Genomic DNA, 27876 nt, shown 5'->3' on the forward strand with positions numbered 1-27876 from the left:
CTTCCGTGCATATATTTTCCGCAAAGTTCCAAGAAATGGCCTTTCCCTTGCTGCCATTGGATCGGCTCAGCGTCGCTCAGGTTAAGGTCCTCGCTCCACAGAGATACAGAGACGGGTTTCACGTATACTATACGGTATGTACAATCTCTGTTCTACTTCTTTATCGTCTATCAGTATGCGGTACTGGTACCCAAACAGACTTCTTGTTTGCCGCCGTGGTGGCTCAGTGGTTATGGTACTCGGCTGCTCACCCAAAAGACGCGGGTTCATTCCCGGGTGCGCCAGTCTCATTTAATAGAGGAGAAATGCTAGCGGCCTGTGTACTGTGTGATGTCAGTGCACGTTAGAAAACCCCAGGTGGTCGAAATTATCCGGAGTCCTCTACTGCGACGTCCCTCATAGCCTGAGTACTTTAGGGTGAGAAACGCCATAAAAAAACAACAAAACAAACCAACCACTCGTTTAAACACGTATAGATTGTGAATAACAAATATGGAAGTTTTTATGTATATTAGCGGTGAAAATAATGCGCAGCACGGTTCTGTGATCTAACTGTTCTCGTGCGTTAGCTAGCACATATTGTGCCCACATAATTGTTTCCAAGGTAGCTGTAAAAGCCTGCATTACGTAGAGTAAAAGCTATATAGCGTTCATGCCGCATAAAGGTCCTCGAAAAATTCGCGGACAATATGTGGACGATTTTTTAAACTTCTAATACCCGTTCCTCCCGGCGACGTCCAGCTCCGCTGCCTCTCGCACAGTCTCCCTTTCACCATCCTAAGGCATATACATCCCGTCACAGTGAGGGGCTGTGATCGGCTCGCCAAAGTACGCAACGGTGTTCATAGACGAAAGAGCCGAAGGAGAAAATGATACTGGTTCGTCTAAACAGTAACCTCGACATCAGTGTATCTTGAACGCAGCAGGATAGATCCTTCCGAACACTTCGGCTCTTGGATGGGGTTCTAGTGTACGGTGGCTTGCATGCAGTCAACATCGTTGCGTCGGTGGGGCCGGTGGCTACGACTTGCGTCAACTCTTTCTCCTTCCTCGTCCTTTCTTTTCGCACGACTGAGACCGCATGCGGCAGTGCTCATGGTCCAGTTGGTTCCAATCGACAAGCTTCCTTCCCTTTTTCCCCAGTTGCTCGCGCCGCGACCGCTATGGAAGCCGACGCAAAACCCTATAAGTACAGGCCGTACTGCTCTCGGCCTAGAGGGAAATGGTGTAGTAAACAAAAATTTCGCTAGTGAAAAACAAAAGGAAGTGCTCGTGCGCAAAATTTTGAACAATAAAATAGGAAAAGAACGTTAACAGGGCCGTGATCCATAAGAATCTATTTCGCATTTCATCTGGCGTGACAACAGCATCAATCGCAATCAGTAAACGGGCGATAGCAGAAATCACCAAGTAGTGCATAGCCTTCGCCACTCGCACCAAGCACCGCCTCACCATTGGCTGAGATATGCAGCGAACGGTGAGGTCCAGTCGCCGATGAGCCAATTGTCGTGTCGCTGGAAAGCAGCGGCTTTGTCACTGAACAAGTGAGGGAAGCCGGAGGACCAAGTGGATCCGAAATGGATATTGGACCCGTATATAATACTGGCCCAAAATTTATTTTCCAAACCATATGGCAACCCAACAGGCATTGGCCTACTGGCAAGAAATGACAAAATGCTGCTTGCTGGTTGGCAGCCAACCTCACTGTCTAATCGTGCTGGGCTCAGTGGCAGCCCAAGGTCGGACGCGTACCGAGTTAGAGGAATGCCGGCCAGCGCACCCAGCCCAAGCACGTGCTCCGGACTGAATGCCGGTTACATCCGTATGACGGCATCGGAAAGGGGTAGGTGTGACGTTAAGAGCGCCCCAAAGGCACTTGAGGTCAACTGAGCTCGGTGCACAAGTTCAATAATCGTCGTCAATCAAATTTACACTTAGTGTGTACCGCCTTTGCCAAAAGTAACCAGACCGCTTAATTTTCTTCGCATTTGCATAGTAAAACCCTTCAGGCTTCCCTCAAGATAAAAACATGTTAAACGGTGAGAAGGGTTGTTCTTATTCCTCACCGATGGTTTAGGTTTAGTTTGGTTTATGGGGTTTAACGTCCCAAAGCGACTAAGGCTATGAGAGACGCCGTAGTGGAGGGCTCCGGAAATTTCGACCACCTGGGGTTCTTTAACGTGCACTGACATCGCACAGTACACGGGCCTCTAGAATTTCTCCTCCAAAGAAATTCAGCCGCCGCGGCCGGGATCGAACCCGCGTCTTTCGGGTCAGCAGCCGAGCACCATAACCGCTGAGCGAGATTTAAAGCATCAGGGGTGAAGTAAGTGCTCCACTACAGTTCTTCGGAGCAAATCATCCAGTCTGGTTACTTCTGGCTATGAATGTACTGTTCAGTTCGGTAAACAGTTTCGTTCAGCGCTTTTAAAAAGACTCAGTGCTGGCAGAGCAGAAGCGTACTCTTAAATTTCGGAAACACTTTGACTAGATATGGTAGCTGACCTTTCAGGCCTTTGTGCAATGAATACGAAAGCATGCGATGGGAATTGCGGATTGCTACGGGCGCCTTTTCCAGACTCAGCACATTACTTTTACCGGCGGACGCGATAGATGCGACGCGTGGATTCGTTATTTTTAAGCCTTCATATTAATGCGCGCTGCTGTGATAATGGTCATAGTAGTCGCTACGGAAAGGCCTGCGAACTTTCTCAATCTTCTTCATCCGGTTACTGGCACAGTGCTCATTGTGGCGACTTTTGCCGGGCGATGCATTGGCAAGCTACGGTGGAATATTGACGAAGTCGGGATGCACTGGCTGTACACGTCGGCCTGAGGTCGTTTGGAAATAATAAACGGTCCGAGTTCAATGTCTATCTCTAAGCTCAGTCATGACAGGCGACAGAACTCGGGCCGATGGATTTAAGCCAGATTGCTCGCACCAATCTTCGAATGATCCCAGTTTCCTCGACTGGGAGAGAATCTTTGATGTAATATTTTTTTCACTTTATAATTTTATTTTCGACTTTCCTCAGGGTACGTGACGTAGTAAGCGACCGTCAGTGGCTTAGCATGTCGTAAGCAAAAACTTCCGTATTCCGCTTAGAGACTCTTTGCCGAGGTGAGTTTGAGCCAAAAAGACATGTATGTCCAAAGACCGAAATATGGATGGTTTGAAAAGCCTATTTCATGTAATCACGTAGCCTAGGCAGGCTTTTTAAGTTAGGTTTTGTCGGTGAAATTATGGCGGCATGAAAAGGGCTGCAAGGCAGTTGTCGCTGTCACTTTTCCCGTGTAAGGAGCGATAACTTAGTCTTGGAGCTTTTACAATGTCGACAGTTGTAGCCAGAGACCCGCGCTCTCATGTACTTCGTACATAAGAAATGACATCATCGCGTAGTGAGGTCACAACCAATTTTCACCAGTCCCATGACTTTTGGGTAGTGTAACAGTCATTATCATGTAATCTATTAAATGCCCTTGATATGCTCGGACCCGTTATGCAACTTATTAGCTCTACAGGTGATACGGAAATATGGCACAGGGTGAGCGTCCCTACAGCTAGCCTCCTTTCTTGTATCACCCTGAAGTTTCCAAAAATTCTGTCTTATATATTCCTCATATGAAGCCTAATGGCCACCGCTAGGCGCTTGACGAGATCTCAAATGCAACGCGGATGGCAAACAGTAGTGAAGATGCTAAACACCTTCAGTATTCCCCAACCTGATTAATCGAAGTTGCATTTAATATCTTCATGACCTGCTGAAATATGTTGGAGAACCACGCAGTCCAGACATTTCGTGTTTACTGATCAAAATATAAAAGAGCACGCAAAAAGCCAGACAGTTATAAACAGTGAAATGCGAGATGTCGCCCATATCGTATATTCACTGGATGGTTGGCTTGTGTCACAGATGTCTTCTGTATTTTTTCGTTTTATAAATGTACATATTGGCGATAAGATGAAACGTCACATAGTGGTCAATGCTGGCAACATCAACATACAGTAATAAGTTAAATTCAATTAAGTGTTCCTTCAAGGAACTTGCCTACAATCGTGGCCGAAATACATTCGCATACATACGGTGATATGTGTCTAGCACGAGACCCCGTGGTTTCGTATGTGCCTGACTGAACGCTAGATGAAAACACTGAAACTACGAGCAGAATCACTGCGACGACTGAATGCAAACGTGCAGGCGGTACACTTTGTACGGAAGGGTACGACCACCATCTCTCGGTTTATCCCTGGTGTCTCTTGCCCTATTTTTTTTCGCGAAGACTGAGTCACTTGAACTTCTGTAAGCAAGCAAGGGACATCAAGGCTTCTTTAAATCTACGTTGTGAATGATAAACGCCGGCACAGCATGTACGCAGATAAGGCTAAGTTGGACGCTAAAAGGCGAAGGCCCACGCATGATGAAGTTAAAGCCATTCTCTTTCACTTACATTACCTCAAAGATTCACCGCTCCTGTCCAGTTTCACCTCACGCAATGAGGTCGCTATCGACATGATTTTCACCTTGCCTTCCACGACTGTATTTCACTCCGATGAAAGGCTATATCCTCGCCGCCCTAAGCGCGGCCTCAGAGATGACGCACGGTTAGTGATGTCCGTTCTTCGTGTCTTGCCCGTAGGGTGGCTTCGATGCTAGCAAGAAGCAGTTCTTTTCCATTACCCCTGGATACATGCAGAACGGATGCATCTTCACAGCAGTGTTCAAGTACCCGGGTCATAGCGGCCTCCAAGACGGAGATGAGTGAGTATCTGCTCCTCGTAGCGATAGCCTCTCCTTGCAAAACACTGCGGCTAACTGAAAGTGGAATTTACCAGGTAGGCAGCCGCGTGGGTTAAAAATAGGTGCTGCGATGTGGACGTGCTCGAAGATTGAATTTTGGGTATGGCTTTATTGCAGGTAGATGCCAGAAAGAGTCAGCGCGAACAGACGGGGACAAACATTGAAACAACTGACAGCGTCAGTTCCAGCGCCCATTGTTGTAGTTGTAGTTGTACACCTCATAGGATAGCGCATACTCCCATCCCGCCGATTGTTCCGATCTTTGTCCTCGTCCACGTTGGCTCACTTCGTCACGCTCAGAATGCCCGAGATGGATGTGTACTCAAGCAACACACGCATGATGCCGCTCGGATACATAAATCAAGGCTGTGTTTGGGCTGAGGACGAGTTTAAAAGCGCGCCACATTTATCACCAAGATGCTAGATCATGGAATCGTGAGAGATCCGAAGAAGAACAAAGTTATGGACAGCATTTAGGACTCACAAGTAACGAACAGCGCTTGTGATGTCTTCCTTTCTGCCGTCTTCGCCTTTTTTTTTCTCGTTCGTTAACCATTAATAACGAAGAGAAGCTTGGCGGTACCCTTGAAAACGAAAATCTGCAGCCACTGTATTCTGGCAGCAGTAAACCTTGTAACGAACTTGGAGGCTGACAAATGAGTGATAAATATTGTTACGTCCAGGGTTTATTAGGACCGGGACGGAGGACTGAAAGCAGCTGGGTCCGCTTGCCGAGCACGAGACACCACCAACCTTGTTCTCCTCATCTTCGGCTTAGGCAGCAACGCCGACCATGTAGAATAGGAATAGGTATAATAGGCCTTGTCATGGGCGTCACAATTCCCCCTTCACAGCCGAAGCCCGCTGGGCGAGTTAAGAAGCGCCGCGCGAATGGTAGGGCTTCAGCATGGCAACGTGAGCGACTTCAGTTCGCGCTGAACGACGTCCGCTTGCCGTGAGACGAGCTACGCGGTAATTGAGCTCGCTAAATTGCTCAATAATTACATAGGGTCCATCGTAGGGGCACGGCAGCTTCTGAGACAATCCTCGCTTTCTGATAGGCCGCCACAGCAAGACCAAATCACCAGGCCTGTAAGTGACGTGACGGCGGCGGGCATCGTAGCGCGCTTTGGACCGATCTTGGGAGGCGAGAACACGAAGACGAGCAAGGCGTCGGGCTTCTTCGGCGAGACAGAGTGTCTCAGCTATGGAGGGATCTTCAGGAAGCTCGTCAGAAAATGGTAGTATGGTGTCCAGGGTGTAGCGTGGGGGCCGAGCATAAAGTAAAAAGAAGGGGCTGTAGCCAGTAGTCTCATGGCGCGCGGTATTGAACGCGTACGTGATGAACGGCAGGACGCTGTCCCAATTCTTGTGCCTTGAATCAACATACATTTACAGCATGTTGGTGATCGTGCGGTTCGTGCGCTCAGTGAGTCCATTCGTCTGGGGATGGTAAGGCGAGGAATGGCGAAAATGCGATGCGCAGGAACGGAGAAGTTGCTCCACGACGTCAGCGGTGAACTGCCGACCACAGTCACTGATGATAACCTTTGGAGGTCCATGACGTAGAACTATGAATCGTAGCAGAAAAGAGGACACATGATACGCTGTAGCTGCGGGTAGGGCTGCCGTTTCACAATAACGAGTAAGGTAATCGACACAAACCACTATCCAGCGGTTCCCATGATAGGAGTTCGGAAACAGGCCAAGGAGATCTATGCCCACTTGCTCAAACTGTGCTGCAGACGGTGTCACAGGGTGAAGCTGACCAGATGCAAGGCTAGTAGGTCGCTTGTATCGTTGACACTGAGTGCAGCTGGCGACGTACCGCTCAGTCGTGGCCCGCATTTTCGGCCAATAGAAGCGTGCCTGAGTACGGTGCAGCGTCCGTGCTGAACCAAGATGTCCAGATGTAGGGTCACCGTGCATGGCGTGCAAAACAGAGTTGTACAGGCTCTTCGGGACTACCAGCAGGAAGCGGTGGCCCGTAGAAGAATAGTTTTTCTTCCACAGAAGACCATCCCGCACACAAAAGTGGCTGACATTGGAAGGATCTTCAGCTGCGGCAAGGAGAGACCGTAGGGTTAAATCTTTCTGCTGTTCCGCGTTGAACGTTGCGACATCAGGAAAAGCAGGTGACACTGACGCGACGCAGTGGTCCAAAGTAGCGATGGTAGACTCAGACTCAGGAAGGGGCAGCCTCGAAAGATAGTCCGCGTCAGCGTGACGGTGACCACTCTTGTAGACGACTGTGTAATCGAACTCTTGTGGCCGGAGAGCCCACCGTGCAAGGCGCCCGCACGGGTCACGAAGGTTAACGAGCCAGCAGAGGGCATGATGATCGGTGACGACGGTGAACGGTCGTCAGTACAGATAGGAACGGAAACGCTGCGTGGCGAAGACGACAGCCAAGCATTCTTGCTCGGTGACTGTATAATTGCGCTCCGGCTTGCTGAGGGAGCGACTCGCATACGCAACAACGTGATCTTTGTTGTCGCATCGCTGGACGAGAACAGCGCCGAGGCCAACACCGCTGGCGTCAGTATGAATCTCTGTGGGAGCGGAGGGATCGAAGTGGCGAAGTACAGGGTGGGATGTCAGAAGGAATTTTAGTTGGCTAAAGGCGGAGTCGCACTCAGGTGTCCACTCGAAAGCCACATCTTTCTAAAGTAGACCAGTCATGGGGTAAGCTACGTCCGCAAAGCGATGAATAAAGCGGCGAAAGTAAGAGCATAAGCCCAAGAAGCTCCGCAGCTCTTTGACAGACTGTGGTGGCTTGAACGACTCGACAGCTGCAGTCTTGGCTGGATCAGCTCTGACGCCGTCTTTATCAACGAGGTGTCCAAGCACTAACGCTTGACGCGCACCAAAGTGGAACTTTTTAGAGTTAAGCACAAGGCCAGCTTGGCGCAAACAGTCCAGGACGAGAGCTAAACGGTCGTTGTACTCACTGAACGTCCTTCCGAAAATTACAACGTCGTCGAGGTAGCACATGCATATTTCCCATTTCAAACCGTGGAGTATAGTGTCCATAAATCTCTGGAAGGCGGCGGGCGCATCCAATCATGCATCATCTAATCATCAGCATCCAAGGGAAAACGCCAATCCTCATGATCACCAGGCGTGTCCACAACAAGAAAGTTTCAGCAAATGTTTGCAAACAAATTTACAGATTTTGTTTAACCCATACATGCTCGTTCTCCATTGGCAGCATCGTCGGTCTGAGAAAGCGCCCTCTGCAATGAATGCCGCACTGAAGTTCGTTCCGTTTACTAATTAGTATTTCATTTACTTGGGTTTACCCTCTAATCCACGCTTGTCTATTTCTATCGCTTACGCAACAACTGTCATATTTCTCCGCATTGCTTAAGAAGCGTATTTAGCAGCTTGATCTACAGCTATTTCGTTAACTTCCAAGTTTCGGTTCCCTCAACTAGTACTAGTCATCAAGTAAAGAGCCTTACAGACTCTTAATCGACATTGAACTCGAAGGAGTTGTGTCGCTGCTATACGGGAAATCTAAATGGCCACCAAATAGTTATCTTCTCTTACACTAAGCTTTGGGGCGCCACTCACCTATGGGGCAGAAACGTGGAGGCAAATAAAGAGGGTTCAGCTTAAGTTGAGAACAACGCGGCGAACTATAGAAAGAAAGATGATAGGTGTAATGTTAAGAGATCGGAAGCGGGCGGAGTGGGTGAGGAAACAAACGTGGGTTGATGACATCGTAGTCGAAATCAAGAGGAAGAAGTGGGCTTGGGCAGGGCATGTAATGCGAAGGCAAGATAACCGCTGGTCCTCAAGGGTAACGGAGTGGATTCCAAGAGGAGGCAATCGTAGCAGGGGGTGGCAGAAAGTTAGGTGGGTGTATAAGATTAAGAAGTTTGCGGAGATACGGTAGCCGCTATTGGCAAAGGACAGGGTTAATTGGAGAGACATGGGAGAGGCCTTTTGCCTGCAGTGGGCGTAGTCAGGCTGATGATTATAATGATGACTGTCGCTACTTTTAATTTTGCGCAGATAACAAAAATATTTTTATAATATAAATCTAAGTTAAATGTAGAAATACACTTTTTTGGATCCTTAGGCTTTTAGTTATTATTAAAGACCAGTTCCGGTTTCTCAAAAGACGCTGACTTTTGTAGGGTTTGCTGCCGAAGTTTTGTAGTGATGTGGCAACACTGATACCACTGGCGTTTTTTTCTTGCTCTGCGATGTAGAGTGTAAAATTAATGCCATTTAAAGCATACTGATACAATACTACGGCTTTACTGCTGGCATTAAAGTTTAGAAGAATAATGTTTGTACAAGCTTCTGTACCATGAATGTATCGCGCACAAAAGTGCGCTTTGGGACCGCTCGAAGTAGCGCTAGCAACCTTGGGCAACACTCGAAGGCCCTCGAAACAGTTCTTTCCTTCCTGCATGCCCTCGAAATCTCGATAGACTTCCGCGCTGCTCCGTTGACTTGATAGAATATGGAGTCTAAGGCCATTGAAGCTGCCCATGTAGCAGCGCTCAAAGGCCTTTGAGTCTGTAGACTATCGGTTGGAGGGCCTTCGCACGTGTGACAGGAGTATTAGGAACCTTCCCCCATGCTTTCCTTGATTTCGGTGACTGTTGGATTCCTTTATACGGATGCATTTCTGCTGGCTGGTTGTGGCCAGCACAACTGAATTAAGTGAACATTATGCGCTAAGGTAAGGTTTCGGGCTAGTTGGTCATCTCTGACTCGGAAATGCAGTGAACTCACATACATAAAAAAACGACACATCTCTGTGTTATTTTTTGTGCTGTGCTGTGCTGCAATTCTTCTTCACATTATATGCAAGATGATTTTTAATTGTGAAAAACCAGGTCAAGGACTGAACAGAAAGAAAAAAACGACCGGTTCAGAATATTAAATGTTTTCTTTTTAAAGAACACACGGGTATGTACCGCTAGCGCGCGTGGGTATAGGCTTGAAGAAAAGACTTGAAGAACCTGTTATCGCCCATTTCTTACATGTAACCGGTGTGTGCATGGCAATATTCCGTACAGTCCATTTGTACCGTATTTCGTGTTGACAAGTAAAATTTTGTGCTAGTCCAAAGATAAAAAAAATTTAATCATACGAGCAGATGTGGAGCTAAGGAGTTGCATCTGCGATTAGTATCGACTGATTAAAGTCGTTTGTTAGAGGCTACAGATACGCGCTTTTGGTCGTTAAGGACTTAGTTATAAATAACTCCAGGAGCATGAGATGACGGTGAATATGCAGGGACCACCGAAGATACTGTGGAGCGCTTGTTGAGGATTTTGTGAGCACCCTTTCAAACCTACTTCTATGAAGTATGCTGTGTTGTGACATAAGCCACCGAAGATTACTTCTGATAAAAATTACAACAAATGTTTCAGTATTCTAAAGCATAACAGTAGGTATCCGGACGTAGGCGTTTAGCGTTTTTTTTTTTCCCGTGCACTTCATTACTGCACTTTTTTTTCAGAAACTTCTTCCCGCTTGGGTTTGGCCAGCATGACGCGCACCAACAGTACTTTTTGCAGTTACTGCTGCATAGAAGAAACGTCGTGGTCGTTAAAAATTTTCGTAATAGTAAAGGCACCGAGCTGCTTCGACGAGAAATTAAGGATTTATACGGATTCCATGTTCTGCAATTCATCAGGGAAAACGACAACCTGAAAGTACGTAGGATGTTTCATTTTTAACGGCCTTATACGCACGTAGATTAAGCATAATATTCTGGGTATTAACTGCAGTGTAGTTGATGTAAATACGAAAATGGGTATCTTGAGATTTTTTAAGGCACGCTGTATTGTAACTTCAGAGGTGCCTCAAGCCTAGGCCGGCAGCAATATCATATATTAACGTGTGTACCACGCGTGCAGGTTTTTGTGGCAACAATGCATTTAAAACCTACATCTCCATGTCGCCTTGCCAGCCAAGTTTTGTCCGTCTCTCTACAAAGCTTGAAAACTACGGAAAATAACATTGCAATTGGAAGTAATCTATAGCTCCCAACGGGTTTCGTAGCGAGTGGGACGCTTCCAACAGCTCGGCTACTACCGCAGCGCACCGGCACCGTTCCTACAACGCACGTCAGCTCTCAAAGCTATGGTGAGAACAGTTAAGGCTTCATGCTAGAAAGTCCAGCAATGCGTTGAAGGAGGCTAGTTGATCGTTCATAATGACATAGGAGTGCGCTAACTTCGGAACAGAGAACGCAAAGAATACACCACAAGACACAGTCATAGACAAGTGCCGACTTTTAACTCAGTTTATTTTTTACGGAGTGCATTATTACGCCCACCTAATCATGCGAAACCAATAATACACAAAAAAACACAAAAATAAACCAGCAGAAAAGCCAAGCAGGCAAGGTACCATCCGTGGCTCATGTCGCACAAGTCATGTTTCTGCTTCTGCGCAGCTCCTCAAAAACCCTTGTCAGGAGAACCCTGACCATACCTTGCAGGACCTTCTGGTCTTTAAGGGTGCTCTAAACGGCTGAGAAGGGAACCTTCACGCCTGGTTACTTTTGGCAAAGGCGGTTATGCCAGTGGTTTCTAAATTGATGAAATTAGAAAAGATAGGCACAGGAAAACCTTCCTTTTAGCATGAGTCAACTGTGTACTCTGACACTGCTACTTAGATCACATGTTTTGCATTTTGACATAAAGTGCGCAGAAAACAATAGGATGAACGATGGCGACAAACTTGCGCTTTTTACGACTAATATTCGAAAGTGTGGTCGAAATATGTAAGAACTTGTAAGGGGAAAAACAAAAAGGAGGCCAAAAATGGCTTTAAACGCGAACAAAAGTCATGCTGCCAAGTGCTTAGGGCGCAGATACTGAATATCTTTTTGCGATAGAGTGACTGATGGCGGTATATTTAAACATCGTCCGCTCTGGCCACCGTAGAAGCGACTGCATGACAAAGGTAATTTGGTACACAGTACCCTCCGCGCACTCAACAACCCTGTTGGTATGTCTTGTCTGCCAACCTCCATTTAGATTTCTCGATGGGTTTGTCAGCCTGAAAAGGCTGCCCAGTTTATGGGTTGTCAAGGAGCATTTATGTTCACACTTCGAGCAATATTTTTTAGATTGTGAGACAACGCATGCGTATACGGCATGGCTACTACCCTTTTATTTTCGAGTTTTTCCTAGGCAACCTTATTGCTGCCATCATTCTTCTCCTTTTTGCTGATGCCCTCTGCCACGCCACAAAGCTGATAGGCGGGATATCTGCCTGACGTTAACCGGTCATTCTGCCTCAAGAAACTGTGCTGGGTGAAGTGCGAGCGTGACTTTCTAATCGCATTTCAAAGGCAGGTTTGCACGATGCCCCTTTTCACGAGCTTGGTGTGCGTCAAAGCAAAGGGTAGCAGCGCTTTCTGGCCTCATGGTCCGTACACCCAGCACACCTGGTAACTTGAACACAGGAGCCTCAAGGCCGAGGGGCGACCCATCGGGATACAAGCGGCTTCTGACCCATCTCGGTTATGGCCAGAGTGCGTGCCACTTCCTCCTTAAATCCCCTGTAATCCACGTTTAAGATGATGTCGGCAGAGCAGATGTGATTCATTACTGGTATTTTAAGAACAGTCGCAGCGCGCAATTTTGGCTTTGACAAATCGCCCGCTGAGACCTGTCTGTCGTGAACAAGACGCCGATAGTGGGGGGTCCCATCATCTACGTGCCGCCAGTTCTCTCGAACGGCCCGATCGCATCGCACGTTGCGTGCGCGGAACGGAAGCGAGGTTATATCCTAGCCGCAAAGCGATGCTGGCGTGCTCTAGCAGATTAGGAACCGGAAAAACCTCCTACGGCTCTCTACGCGCCTGCTAAATAGTTCTCAAGGCATACGCGAGAGGCGCTTCGCGGTACACCGACGGCACAGAGCCGTCGTGAATCTCGAAGTCGACAATCGTGTACATATGGCTTTATATTCCCCAGAAATTATCGTTTAAAACAAAATAGGGAGGGTCCCTGAGAAGAACTGCGTTCTCATGCCCTGGAAACGTTCCAGCACCTAGCGTGGAATCTCCTGCTTTCTGTATAGTAGGTACAGGAGAACACACGCAATGACACTCAGCGGCTCTTTTATCTCGTTAGCGTGCGTAACGTCTATGTAACAGCGCCGGTGGGGTATAAATCTTACAGCAGAACGCTGGAGAGAGAGAGAGATAACTTTTATTTTTCAGCTCAAGTCCGAGCCTTCTTAGCTGCCCGTTTGGTGGGCGTTATTTATCGGCGGTGGCGGAGTAGGGCCACTTGTCCTTTAAATGTATCGGATATGGGCGGCGAGGAGCGGCCAGAGGGTGGGCTGCAGTGAGGTTGGTGGAGCGGTCTATCGTGCCCACGTGAGGTGAAAGGAGGGAGGCAAGGTACGTGAGGAAGGTATGGTGGGAGAGTTAGTGGCGCGGGGGCATAACCAATATGTATGAATGCTTGAGGGATGCTCTCCGCACACGAGACAGGCGGGTTTGCCCGGTTTATGAAGGATATAGTGGAAATACAGTTCGTAGGGAAGGGAGTTAGTCTGTGCCTGTCGAATTAGAGTTGCGTCGGCACGGCAAAGGAAATGGGAGGGTGACGGAAGGGTTCGTCGCATGTACCGCAAATTGCGAAGGTGTTCGCGGCGGTCCTGCCGGAACGATGGAAATGTCTGAATATGCCTGCGAACCACTCAGGCAGCGGAGCAAGCGACTCGGTTAGTGCGTATGCGCCGATAGCCGATAGAGCAAGGCCGATAGTGCGCATGCGCGAAACCAGAGAGGAGCAGCAGGTGCGCGGCACACGACGTCAGAGTTCGCCGCCGCCGCCGCGCGAGGAGCTGCGCTGGCCCGACTACGCCCGCCGGCGTCGCGCGTGAATGAGCGGCAGAGACGCCTGAGCAAGGAGAAGGTCTTGCCAAGAGAGACGCCCAGGTAGCTTTCGCTACGTATATCCTGGCATAGCTGAGCTAAGACACTGCCAATTTTATGTATTTGTCATTTGTTCAGAAATACGCTGAAAAGCCTTCGGCAAGGTGCCTTGGGGGGTCAATTTACTCATAGGGAATCTCCACGTAAATCATGGCCACAAAAAGTGTTAAGCAGGCTACGCTGGCATATTTTTGTGACTTGTGCAATCTAAAGAAAAATAAACGTACAAACACGTCCGAGCACAACACTAGTCAGCGGTAGCTGCCACCACAGTAAGGCCTTTATAACGCTCAGAAACATGAATTGATACTTTGATGGCGGGATAAGAACTGACTCTTCTTATAACTAAACTGAGCAGTTAGGGTATCACTGCAGTGATGCGAGAATAAGAATCGTATATTCTGAATAATACGAGTTTGGTCTTTCAATTTAGTAATGCAACGAGTTTTGCTCCAGTATAATTTCTGAAAAAGTCGCAACGGTGAGGGTTAGTTTTATGTTTTAAGCGCTGCGGAAACAGTGGCCAAGTTTTCATTCGGGTCGAAAAATGGAAGTTACTTAGCTTTTTTATGTGGGGTGCCGAAACTTTTCGGGCATTGGTCGATGCCCAGGTGCAAGAGCACCTTTATTACGAGCACGAAACAAAATTATAGAAAATGACGATGAAAAAAGTAACCTCGTCAATGCAGTAACAAACTTCGTTGGTCATTGTTCGCTTGCTATTTGCTCGCATTGCACCACAGTTCATGTAGGTACAGTGGATTTTACGCTTGTAGCAGGCTCAGTTTACACCTTTGCTTAATTTAAATAAGCCTGTACTCCTAACATTCTCACTGCTACCTCGCAGATGTTCATGGATGGCGAACTTCTGATTCCTGAGAAAACTGTGCGAGGCGACGCCGAAATAGATGAGTGGGTGGTGTTCTTCACACACCATGAACCTAAGTACTCCCCGTATGCCATCATGGAGGTGCATTACACCATGGACGACGTAGCGTCCGTACTTCAAGTAAGCTAACTTTTCTCACCACTTGGACAACTGGCGGCTACGAGCAGGGCCCGTCTATCAAAAGTCGTGCAGTTGGGAAGGGTGCATTCCGGCTTCCCTAACGGTAGGGATATCTTAGGTGCAAAAAATTCCTCGTGCTGGCGTGAAGCGCTTTTGAAGCATTTACTTGTAATGCGTAAGCATTACTTCGGTCATGCGTGGCGTTAACAGAAAGTGTGGACAGAAAGGCCGGATACTTATCCGAGCTCAACTCGGCGGCTCGGGTAAGTTTGTAGGAGCGCCGCGCAAGCTGCAGCCGCCCGCCAAATCGCTTCGAGATCGCCTCGACGCTTCGCAACTCGCTCAAAAACGACAATATGACCTTCATCACCGTGACGCCCGCTACCCTCCCTACTCCTCGTACTCGTCTGGCTCCCTGCGCGTCGTGTGTGCCTGTGTGAGAAGCTGCTGCCTCGTTTCGTGGGTCCTTACCGCGTCTTGAGGCAACTGAGCAATGTGACCTACGAAATCACGCCGCTGCACCACCACACTTCTCCCGCGGCCCCCTCCGCACAGCTCGTGCACGTTGTCCGTCTTAAGCCCTGCCATTCAAGCCCACCACCTTAGGACGCCCCAATCGAAGTCTCATTCCATGCTAAAATCGAAAATAACGGCAAAAATAAAGCGGAATGAGAAATAGCCTGCACCTGCTCTGAAGCATCAGTCAGGCTTAAACCAATCGAAAATAAACGAACAGGGCCCATTTGCCCAAAAAAGTAATTTCGTGGAAAAAGCCAATAAAAAAAAATAAAATGTGGGCACGGTAGCTGAATGGGTGTCCTAAGGGCGCAACGAGCACAGAGGGATGACATATCCCCGCGTGAGCTACTTTATTGGTGAATGAAATCAATTGTATTCCCATTTTATTTTATTAAGGTATGACGGTGCCCAAAAAATAAAAGAAAAAAGCAAAACGCAGGAAGAAAAATGAAAAATGTGCATGATGTGACTAATCTGTTGGTTGAGAGAACGAACTGGGAAGGGCAGGAGGATGCAGGCGATCTGAAATGAAAAAGAGAGCAAAAACAGAAGCACAACGGTAGAAAGTAGCAGGAAAATTTGAATGACCACCCTTCCCATTGATGTCTAGCAAGAAAAGAGTATATTTACAAATAGAAGATGTAAAAGACGGAAAAATAAGGACAAAGAATACACAGAGAAAGAAGTGAAAAAATAAAGCACGATACGATTAGACCTATGGATGGGATAAGGAACAGGGAAGGGCAGGGGAATAAGACAGTCCTGACACGAAAATAAAGCAATAACAGAAGCAGTGGAGTAGAATATCGGGAAAAATGCGAATGAAAACCCTTCCCTGCTGTAACTAGAAAAGGAAAAATTATATTTACAACAAAATGTGATTAAAAAAGGAAAAGCAAGGGACCTTTATATATACATATAAAGAATGATAAAAAAGGAAAGTAGTAATAAATAGTAAAAATGAGGTAAAGAAATAAAAATTAATTAAGAAAGAGAAAGAAGAACAAAGTAAAGAGAAAAAAGAGAGAGAAAAGAAAAACACACAAAATAAAATCAACCAGACACGCTCCCATTCACACAAAACAGGCCACAGCACGCACCTGCCGGAGGGGCAGACACAACGATGTCCACCTCGTGTCGCCAGAAAGGCCCCCCCCCCCCCCCCCCCCCCCGGGCAGGCACAAAACTGTGGCATCAAAAGGCGCCTCACGAACGCGCATCTATTCCCACAACCAACTAAAGTAAAAAAAAAAGGCATGACACCGTTCAGGGCACGCGCTCCCAAACCACCGTGACATTAGCAAACGGATGGAGAAAGAAAGTTGCCTTAGCAGAAGGAACAAAACGAATTTTCGAAACGTTAACAACAGTGCGCATTAAAGGGATGGTGAGCGATAGTGATAAGCCGAGGCCCGATTAAAAATAAGAGTATGAAAAATAATTTTCCAGGACGAAAAGGAGCAAGAAAAAAGGTAAACAGGCAGAGGCACTATTGAAAAATGTAATGTAACTCGACCAATCAAAGATAGCAAATGAAAATGAAACACAAAATTAGAAAAACTCCTGCCCCATTTTTCTGCGATGAGGTGCATCAAGCTACCTTACACAAACAGAAATATCAAGGTCGCACAGAGGTGATGTCGAGCCGACTGCTCCTTTGGTACCAAGCCGAACACAAATGCGTCCCAAAGCTCGGGAACGTGACATTTTTCAAAATTAAGAACGGTGCGCACTAGAAGAAGATGTGACGGTACCAATGAGCAAAAAATCACAAAAAATAAAAAAGAAAAAATTTGAAGGTAAACGATTGAAGGCACTACGCCTAAATGAAATGAAATAAAACCGACACGCAGCACCGCGAGAGAAAATAAAGAAATGAAATCACTATTCCATGTCCTACAAGAAAATAGGATCATATGCGGTTCCCTCACAGAAAATGATACAAAAAACTAAAGAAACTCAAAGAGGTATACTCACAACCCTGTAATTGTTAGCAATTACAGCACAATTATTACTCGACACACAAACAGCCACAGACGACATATCACACGATGACACCGATCACACACACATACGGACACACCTTAGGACGCCCAGGGACTGTGCTTCCTTCCGCCCCGCGGAGGAGGGGGTAGTGTTATGGTGCATAGTCGCGAGGCGAAGACAAAGTTGTTTGGACGCTCGACAGTGGACGACGACGAGGACCTGGCAGTTAGTGCTGGGGGTGACTTGGTTTGGTGTGTCTACTGTCTGTGGTCTGTCGCGCCTGCTGCTGAGGTAACCCCGGTAATAATATAATAGCGAACCAAGTGATCTACTGATTTCTGACGCAACTTTCGAAAGTCTCACACTACTTACTCTGCTTCAGTCATTCACAAGGAACGAGTATTTAATGACCGAAAGTACATATTAAGGAAAATAAACTGCCATGCCTAATCAATCCTTACCGTCGGATAACCTTCACCCCGTGCCATTTTTCAGACGCCTACCAACTACAACATAGACTCTAATTACTCTTTTGGGAGCAGCTACGTTTACATACGTGTGGGAGGCTACGTAGTATGGAACGGAACCTGGCAACCAGGCGCTCAGTAAGTACCGATCAGCGAGTATAAAACAATGAGTTTTACACAGTGATAACAAGGAGCGTAGAAAAATACCGAACTGAGCGTGCAAGCCTACTTACACAACGTCCGTAGAAACAACAGCAAACTGACTACTGTTAACATACCGCCAGGAGTAGATGTTAAAGTTGTCTTCTCACGATCGTGTTTGCGACCCCAATTTGCAAGTAGCTTGTGTCGATATATAGAAAGCATGTGTGGCGCCGCCGGTCTAGGAGGCGAATGTCCACCCCAAGAATAAAAACATTTCTTCGTAAGTTTAGTTCAGTTTATGGGTTCAACGTCACAAAGCGACTCAGGCTATGAGGGACGCCGTAGTCGAGGGCTCCGAACACTTTCGACCATCTGGGGTCCTTTAACGTGCACTGACATCGCGCATCACATGGGCCTCTAGAATTTCGCCTTCATCGAAATGCGACCTCGCGGCCGGGATCGAACCCGCGTCTTTCGGGTTAGCAGCCAAGGTCTGCCGAGCACCAGCCGAGCACTGGAAGTGGCCGCCTTCCATGGGTTGGTAGGACACTCACAGGGGGGTGCGTAAACAAAAGTGGTTATATTTCGTAACTGAACTTGAAAAGTATGTGTGACGAAGTGGGAAGACTCGTTGAGCACCAAGCAGCGCTTCAGAACCTGAACGAGATCACAAAACGAAATTAAGGCAAATGAAAAAACATTGGAATGGCTTAATCTGCGCAGCTGGAAGGCGAATTTTGTCATATTTCTTGGCTGAAATGCGGGGCTGACATACGCGGAATAAAAAAGAAGTCGCTTACCGTGCGAGTGTTCTATGGTATCGAGCCCTGGTATGCATCGCGGCTGCCTAATTTTTCGACAGCCTCATCTGGTGACCATTCAGCATTATACATGTGATCGGGTCTGCTTGGGAAAAGTGCACAAGCTGTGCATTTGCAATGAAGCCCTCATCGCGCAGTTTCAAAACTGTCTCCTAGTAAACTCTTCATATTGAGGACAAAAAGATTATCCTGCTTATTGAAGGTGCGTCTCACATTGTTCCTAAATTAGGATGCAGAGGTCAGAATAGCTCTGATCTCGACATTTTGTCATATAAATAACCGGTGAATGCCTTTGTGCATTGCAAAAATGTATTTTATTATGATTATGAATATTCCCAATAAGTACACTGTAAACAAAAATATACCCAAAAGGGAATAAAAATGGGGGCGGTCACCCTTTTTACTCTATTTGTGAAAACATTTACTCCATGAGTGGGAAGTAAAAAGGTGGACTGTCCTCCATTTTACTCCCCAGAAGGAATAATGGAGTTAAAATGAGGTTTTACTAGCATTTACTCCAGTCTAGAAAGGGAGTTAATTGGGCCAAATACTCCACCAGTGCCGAAATGCAGTAAAAAAACAGTTTTTTGTGCAATCCGCCCCGCCACCTAGCGTCTCGTCTGCTTCTGGTCTGTTGTCGGATAATGGCGGTGAGTGAAGACCGCTTGGTTACCATCGTCGCTGGATCTCTGCTGACTTCTGCTCCTTCGCGGGCGCCTGCTGCGGTACAAGATATCGACTTGTCGCCGTTTTCCGCTACAGTACGTTACATAATTGAATTGCTCCTGTGAAGCCTCCAGTGCTCTAACGATACCTGACTTTCCTTTGTTTGTGTCGCCACCCCGTTGCAGCCCCCGCTTAGGCCTAATTCTCACAGGCTTTTTTCAGTGTGGTTCTCGCAGTGTTGCAGCAGATTATGTGTTGCATGAACATGGAACTGTGATAGAACATAGTGTCAACGCTGAGCTCTTGACTAAGCCCATGAGGCCACATTTTTACTCAGCCATGTTTAAAATCCAAGCCTTAATGAAGTGAATATCAAAGCAAACACTGCCATTACAAACTACCATCAGGTGTATTTTCATCTTTTCTGCTCTGGTTTTGTGTCAAATATAGCGTGGACAGTGAAAACTACCCAGCGTCTCATTTTCAGTTTTGAACTACTGATTATAATGTTGCATCCCTTTATCTACGAACATGGCCAACGAAACGAGCTCGTACAGCAAAAGGAGACGACAAGCAGACGACTCCTGCCGCGTACGCCGCCGCTGGGCTTGCAGACGACTAAAAGAATGCGTGACGCGGGGCCACATTAGGGCAGCGCAGTTTCCCAAGTTGCGTTGCCGGCGGCCCGCGGAGCTACTGCCTGTTTCCGAAGCTGTCACTGCTGTAAGAATGAGCCTAAATGAGGATAAATAAACATGACGCCATTTTAAGGCGAAAGCCTTTAATGTCTCATCGTTGTAAGCAGGAGTTGTCGACAGAAATGTCACGCTTTTCAGTTGGTCGAAACGGTTGTGACGTCACAGTGCGCGAATTTCAAACAGCGCCAATTGTACTTCGGCTAGTAACCAGGCAACCAATTGAAGGGATCGTATAGTGATGCTCCAAGTAAGTGGGACTGAGCTTAGTTAATTACTCAATTGGCCGAATTAACTTTTCAAATCAGGCCATATAAATAAATAAAACCGAGTAAGAAATTGGTCGAGCTCGGGAATCGAACCCCGGTCTTCGGAGTGTGAGACGAGCATGCTATCCACTCCGCCATGCCAGCTCGATGGCTTCGGAAGAACAAAGGTGCGTCTAGTGAATACGGTGTCTTCGCTCACTCCCATCCTCCTCCCTTCTCTTCCGGCGAGGTTTAGGTGTCCACCGAAATATGAGAGACACATACATTTCCTTTCCTCAAAAACCAATTTGCCGACGAGAGAGGCATAGAACCGAATGAGCGATGACGTTCTAAGGACTCATGGAAGTGTTGCAAGACGCTGTCGCGTTCCACTCTTAGAGGCGAAGCTTAACATCTTAACCACATATCAGTGACCACACTTTAGGTCAAAAAAGTGCCCCCCTGAATTTGGACGGGTGTCCACCGAGATATGTGAGACAGTTACTGCGTAATTTTCTTTCCTCAAATACAATTTTCATTTTCTTCATTACGGGCCATCTTTGTCTTTCTTCTTCCACTCCCACTTCCTCCCTTCCTCTACGGTGCGGTTCAGGTGTCCACCGAGATGACAGAATTACTGCGCCCTTTCCTTTCCTCAAAAAAGCGTTCAAAGGGCAAGGCATCGCGCCGAACGGGTGGTGGCGTTCCGTGGACTCCCTGGCAGCGCTACAACACGCTGTCGCGTTCCACTCCTAAAGGCGAAGCTTAAGCGTCATTAATTAGCAGTTAATTAGTATTGAGGCACAAATCAGTAATTAAACATTAATTAGTGATTTGTCGTCACTTAGTAATTAGCACTCAATTACATGTGACGCCACCAGTGCCACAGAAGCAGTCAAAGTGGTGCGGAACACGCTTTCGCCTCTACGCACTTTAGACAGTCAAAGTGCCCCCTTATCTTTTTTGGGCTCCATCTCTGTGGGTAGTAAAAAATTTACTCCCTTTTCACTCCAAAATAACTCCCTTATATAAGGGATTAAATAAAAAACACCACACATATGGAGTACAAAAAACTCCTTTTGGGTGTGCGTTAGAGGACAAGCCATTTACTCCCTTTTGGGCGTTTTTTGCTAACAGTGTAGATACCTGCATAGAATATACAAGCTCTTCAAAAACTGTCACCAGACGTTTACGTTTGGGCCAATAAAAACTTCAGCAATAGCATGGCTAGTGCAAAATGCTGATGTCACTCGCAGTGTTTAAGAAATCTCGGTAGAGATGTACGATGTCGCTTTCTTTTATGTCACTTTAGTGACATTGGTAAGCTGACTATGGTAAGCTTTACTAGATATTTTTGCTTTGAGTGTTGGCTTAACCCAGTGCAGCATGTGACAATTCATGGGCTGTAAGGTTCATGAGAGGGAAATAACTAGAAGAATAAGAATGGGGTGGAGCGCGTATGCAAGGTTCTCTCAGATCATGAATGGCAGCTTAGCAATATCTCTCAAGAGAAAAGTATACAACAGCTGCATCTCACCAGTACTCACCTACGGGGCAAAAACGTGGAGGCTAACGAAAAGGGTTCAGCTTAAGAACAACGCAGCGAGCTATGGAAAGAAAATGATTGGCGTAACGTTAAGAGACAGAAAGCGGGCAGAGTGGGTCAGGGGACAAACGCGGGTTAATGACATCCTAGTCGAATCAGCAGGAAGAAATGGGCTTGGGCATGGCATGTAATGTGAAGGCAAGATAACCGCTGGTCCTTAAGTGTAACGGAGTGGATTCCAAGAGAAGGCAAACGTAGCTGGGAAGGGTAGAGAATTAGGTGGGCGGATGAGATTAAGAAATTTGCGGCAATACGGTGGCCGCAGCTGGCGAAGGACAGGGTTAATTGGCTAGAAATGGGAGCGGCCTTTGCCCTTCAGTGGGTGTAGTCAGGCTGATGATGATGATGATGAAGGTTTGGAGTTAAACGGGAGAGGTGGAGTGTAGGCAGTGTAGGAGGGACGAACGGTACCTCATGCATGCTGCATAAAAGACAGATGTCTCACGTGACACGCGCAGCTAGGGCAAACATGAGCGAGGGAGATGGAGGGAGCTGGGTTTGTGAGAATGCTGAGGACAGTCGGAGTGTTTATTGATTTATGATTTATAGGGATTTAACGTCCCAAAGCGACTCGTACTATCCGGGTCGCGCTATAGTGGAGGGCTCCTGGTAGTTTCGAACACCTCAGGTTCTTTAACCTGCTCTGATATCGCACAGTATATGGGCCTCTAGCATCTCGCCTCTATAAAATAAGACCGCCGCGGCCGGGATCGAACTCGCGTCTTTCGGGTCAGCAGCTGAGCGTCGTAACCACTGAGCCATTGGGGGGGGGGGGGGGGGGCGAAGAGTGTTTATCAGCGCTCCGGGTAAGGGTGTACGGTTGGCGCACACGTGCGTCACCTGTGTGTCAAGCAGAGTCGCCAGACGCCAATCTATCAATAGAAACCGCACTTAGAATGCGGGTGTGGGAGCGAAACGTTGGCAGTTTTGGAGTTACTGGGTGCAGTAAACAGTCAACGGGTTGAAGGGTGGGGGTTAGTGAAGTAAAGTTGGGCTGGGTGTACGGGCTTCGTGCCGCATACGTTTAGGGGCTTTAAAGTTTTCAGACATCTACTCACAATATAAATTCGTTTTCAGCTACTTTTGATGACAAAAGCAATAGTGCACTAAAGGGCGGGAAGTTCGGCGCTTCATGACGTAGTTTTTTCTGCTCTTTTAAAATTTAATTCCGCGAAACATCAATTAGAAACTCCTTTACTCCAGTCGTGTTTCGATCGAACATAAAAATAGCAATTAAATCGAAGATCTCAATAAGCCACGCTTTGCGCAATCATCAATAGCCGTATAACCGTGAAATAACCGTGCATGAGCAGAAAAAAAAAAAGCCGCGGTGAATGTTACGGTTGCGCACAGCATGGAACATCACTGCTGAGCCCAAGCACACGGGTTCAGTACCGACCGCAGGGGCCGCATTTTAATGGTGTCGAAACGTAAAACGCACTTGCGTGCTATGCGATGATAGTGGACGTTACAGAACCCCTGGAGGCCGAAATTCTTCGCGGAGCTCACCACTACGGCACCTCTTCGTTGCTTGATTTCACACCTAAAAGCTGTTTTACGGAGCTCACCCACGCCGCAAGTTTTTGTTTTACTTCCTCCTTCGTCTGTTCCCTCACAGCATCGTTGAGGTGTCCATCGAGAAGGGTTGAAGTTACTGCGCCTTTGTTTCGAAAAAAATTTTTTTTTGCTCTTGAGCAGTTCCAAAGGGAAAGCTGGACGTCGTCTCTGTCCTGTCGTGCAGGGTCTCAGCAATGGACAGCAATCAAACGAAACTGGCCGGCGAAGTAGAGGCCCCTTCCACCGGGGAGCTCGTGGCGTTGCTCAAGTTCTACAAGAGCAGCTGTTCGTTCCAGAATGCCAACGACCCGTCGACCACACCGAACGTTTCTACCACGTTCAAGAGCATTCCGATTACAGAGCTTGTGATCAAGCCCAATCCCGAACGTTTCTTTGAGTATAAGGCGGTAAGATTTATGGCAAAATTGTGTTACTGACAACATACGTTTTTTCGATTTTAATTCTTCCTGAATAGCGCTGTAGGTAGCGAACTAATGGCTTGATACCACGTTTAACTTTCACTTATGTGCGTTCACTTCCTTCTCGGTTTGTTTTTGTTTGCGATATTTTATGTACCCTTCGTGAGATAGAAAAAATGTGCTTAATTCAACAGCAAGCCCGGCGTGTGTCCTGGGCCTCCTACTGTCACCTCTAAAATGTGTGTTACGCGGCCCGGTTGGCGACCACGCGTGTTGCAGACGCAGTGTCCCGCTGGTACACTTTTCAGCGACCCTTTGATTTAGCAGTTACTAGTCATGTGCAGTCTAGACATGTGAACAAAACAAAACAGTGAAGGGAACGTTACTCAGAGTGCATCCGGTGGAGAAAACAAAAAACTCCAGATGGTCTGATTTTGATAACCTTCGCATCGAAGTGTTCAAACTGAAACATTCCTTTCACGATGGTTCGCAGGTGACAGGGGAGATAATTTACTAAGAAGATATTGCGTGGAGGGCACCAACACAACCGGAAGTACCAGAAGTTTCAAAGGTATTGGCAGCGCTTGAGGGATGACCTTTGTGGTGATCCCCTTTGACACAAGCAATGCCGACAATCTGCTGAGCGCCCACTAACCATCGCTTCTGTTTTCCAAAGACATGCACTTTTAGGCGCTGATATAAAACCGCTTATATTTGGAGAGCAAGTAAATAATTTTCATACTGCTTCTGATATATCGCAGTTGGTTGCGTGCTTTTCTGATTTTCAAATGAAGAGACAAAAAAGAAATACTTAACTGCAAGGTTACAAAAGGCATCTGGCGGGAGTATTGAACAAACATGAAAAAAAAAGTGTCCGAGGGTGTAGCGTGGTATAACCTCCTTGGGCTAAACGCCAATTAGGTGCGCTTTGAGGTTCCGTTTTCAAGGTCAAGCAGGCTTCAGACATAAGTCGGCGAATTCGGACTTAAGCGCCGCCTTATAAGGGTATGATGCTGCGATAGCATAATGGGTTAATACCCATATATGCGGATTTGGTCATTCACAGATCACTGGTAGTCCTCACACCACTCCTCGCGCAGTGGGGTAGCAGTTAAGCGGTGCACCTCAGCCCTGCGATGGCATATGCTGCCATCTGTGTCTTGCTTGTTCTAGTTTGCTCTCCCCGAGCAACCTCTGGCGACAAAATTAATTGAACTGCCACCTCCCACCGTGGGCAGTGAGCAGGCTGTGATGATTTCACACGGTCACGTCAGGAGGGGGCCCACCTAGGGCAGGTTGCCCACTACCCGATGAGCACGCAGAGGGACCGGACAAAGAACGCCTAAGCGGCTGAGTGGAGGCTCTAGTGCTAACGCACTAGAAGGAAGCCATGAAATATGCAGGACGGTGGTTCCGATTGTTTGTAACTGTATGCATAATGCTAACTTCAAGCCTTGCTTTGAGGTGAGGATGGACGAAATTCGGGAAGAACATGCAGCCCTTTTAGGATAATTAGTAAATCACTTGGCGCAGTAGATGGCTATCATTTCGTACTTCGCTTCTCGCCATTTTTTAATGAAATAAAAGCGACGTATTCAGCTTGAGACAAGCCTGATTAACGTGGCCGAAGGAACTACACCGCAAGCGGGTGGTGTCAGTCTTCGCTTGCGAGGGAGATGCCCCTTCTGAGGGTTAGTTCCTTTCTAGTTAAAGCCCTGCCCATTCTCTAGGCGTCGTAATCACGCAGAAAGATACAAGGAGGGACCCTGCGCATCAATGGCAATGCGTGAAAATCAGCGGCGCCCAATGATTTCTACGCATTGCCAGCGGTGCGCCGAGTCGCGCTTGTGCGCCATTGATGCACTGGTATGTTGCGTGTGCTATTAGGTGGCTCGCCGATTGTTTTTGGTGGCGTCTAGGAATGGGTTCATTACCGAAAAGTTGATTTCACCGAGACCGCGGTGTAAGTTGTAGCTCACGTTACAAAATTTAAATGACGATTACGCATTCGGGGTAATGCGGAAGATCAGCGCTGTACTTGGTGACACCTTTTCTTCGAAAGGAAGGCTACTGAGGTGCAGCGTTATTCCACCACATATGCTACACGACGCTCCGTTTGGCCGCCTGGCGCATTGCTCTGTCTGCAATAGTTTCATTCGGTCGCTGGAGCAGCTAACGCCATATATGGAAGCTTGTGACAACACGGGCTATTCGCTGTTATAAAAAAATTGCCGATGATTACGTTACTTCCTAATGCGAAATATGAGCGCAGCTCGTCAGATGTTTCATCTTTTCGATAGATTCAGGCAAGGAATTCGAGCAAGACATGTATGTAAAATTACAGACTTGTTATTTTTCACACATATTCCTTCTTCAAGATACACTCCACTAACAGTTCTTGATTGTCATGAAGGAAGCTTTGTGGTCGGAGAAATAGATGGATATATGCTCGACTTGTTGCACCAATGCCTGGTTCTCAAAGTCGACGAGGTCTGCGCAAGTATGTCGCGAGGTTGTCACAGCTGTGGGAGCCGTTACGAGCGAGAGGAACGGGATGTTCTCCCGCATAATTGGTAAGTTGTTGTTGTTGCGACTGAGAGAAGGATGAAAAGGAAATTGCAGGGGCCTGCCAACTGGCTCCAGCCGAGCCACCACCGCTGCCACGTGCAGATAGAGGAGAGCTAAAAGATCAGAGGAAAGAGAAAAAGAAAAGAAAAGACGCGCGTCGCAGCAACAATCGCGTCCGCCGAAGCGGATGCTGGCTGAAAAAAACAGATAAGCTGCCGTAGCCGCAATTCGTCACCACCTCCTAAGTGGTAAGAAATTCCCGCTTGTCTCTATATCTACATTAAAGTCCCCACCCACCCTGCCACCCTGGCAGGTGGCAGCGTTTCTGACGCAGTGTTGTCAATGCCAAAGCATGCAGCGCGCATCTGTCACTACCGCCAGGTAGCTAAAGCACGATTAAGGTGTCCACTGTTCTAAGAGGGCAGTTATGCGCCTTCCCTCTGGTTCAGGTGTCCACCGAGATGTTTGAGACAGATACTGCGCATTTCCTTTCCTCAAAAAAATACCGAAGACTTATTGGAAAGTGTGCTTGGCGAAAGCCTTGTGGTCAACCCACTGCCGCTTCCCCGAACCGCTTGGCGCGGAATCACTGGGCCATGCGTCTTCGGAGCCATGCGTCTCACACACTCGACTGCAACGAGACGTCTGGCGAAGGAGCGTCAGGTAGCTGCCACTAAAGTCTTTAGCTGCCATCGGCTACGCGCGCGCGCTCGTTCTACTGCTACTATTTGACGTCACGGTTGGTATGCACAGCTGCGCGCCCCAGTGGCGCGCCGGTTGCTAAGGAGAAGAGGAAGTTGCGCTTTTGCCATAGAGCAAGTGCTTTTACTTTCTCCTTTGCGAGCGGCGCAGCTTAAAGGGTGTCCACTGCTGGTTACAATGAACAATGGCGACGGTGATTGCAACGGCGACGCCGCGAAACGCAGAAACGGGCGCCTAAGAGCTGCGCTATAAAAGTTTTCCTTTGCTTTTTAACATTGCATGTCGGCAGTCGTGTTGTAAATATGCCGTAAGTAACAAATGATGAGAATATCTAATATTTTTAGAGGAACCTGACCACTTGGGAGGAGGCTTGTTTCGGCTTCGTACCTTCCGCTCCACTAGCTGCCATAAAAAGTCGTAAGTACAACTGTGGTAGCTGAGGTGAAACCATGCGTCTCTCCCGGGCTGCTTCTGCTTGGCAAGCGCGCGCAACAGAGGCTTCTGGTGTCTTTCGTGAACGGCTTTTGTGGTCCGGACCTCGGGATCCTGGTGTCTCAGACGGGCCGCTTAGGCGCGGCAGGAACTAGTGTCGCAAACGGGCGGCCTAAGCGCGTCGTTTCTGCCTGAAAGCTTTCTGTCAGTTCAGAGGGACCTGTGCTGCTTCGGCTATTTTGGAGACCGGTCACTTCAGGATGTTTTCTTGACAGGTGTATAAGTGCGCTTGGCGCCTTGCCAGCCACG

At 47.6% G+C, this 27876-nt stretch overlaps 1 protein-coding gene across 1 annotated transcript; it reads left to right on the forward strand.

Moving 5' to 3' along the window:
- LOC149370561 (uncharacterized) lies at window positions 1-24382 on the forward strand. Its single transcript, XM_089562173.1, has 7 exons — window positions 1-134; window positions 4639-4760; window positions 10285-10480; window positions 14576-14737; window positions 17738-17847; window positions 23631-23853; window positions 24359-24382. Exons 1-7 carry the CDS (start codon window positions 36-38, stop codon window positions 24380-24382), a joined length of 936 nt encoding a protein of 311 aa, XP_089418299.1. The 5' UTR covers window positions 1-35.
- The last annotated feature ends 3494 nt before the right edge of the window (window positions 24383-27876 follow it).

The sequence above is a fragment of the Amblyomma mixtum genome, chromosome 1 (genome assembly GCF_055824585.1).
Source record: "Amblyomma mixtum isolate Tamu chromosome 1, ASM5582458v1, whole genome shotgun sequence".
Taxonomy (NCBI): domain Eukaryota; kingdom Metazoa; phylum Arthropoda; class Arachnida; order Ixodida; family Ixodidae; genus Amblyomma; species Amblyomma mixtum.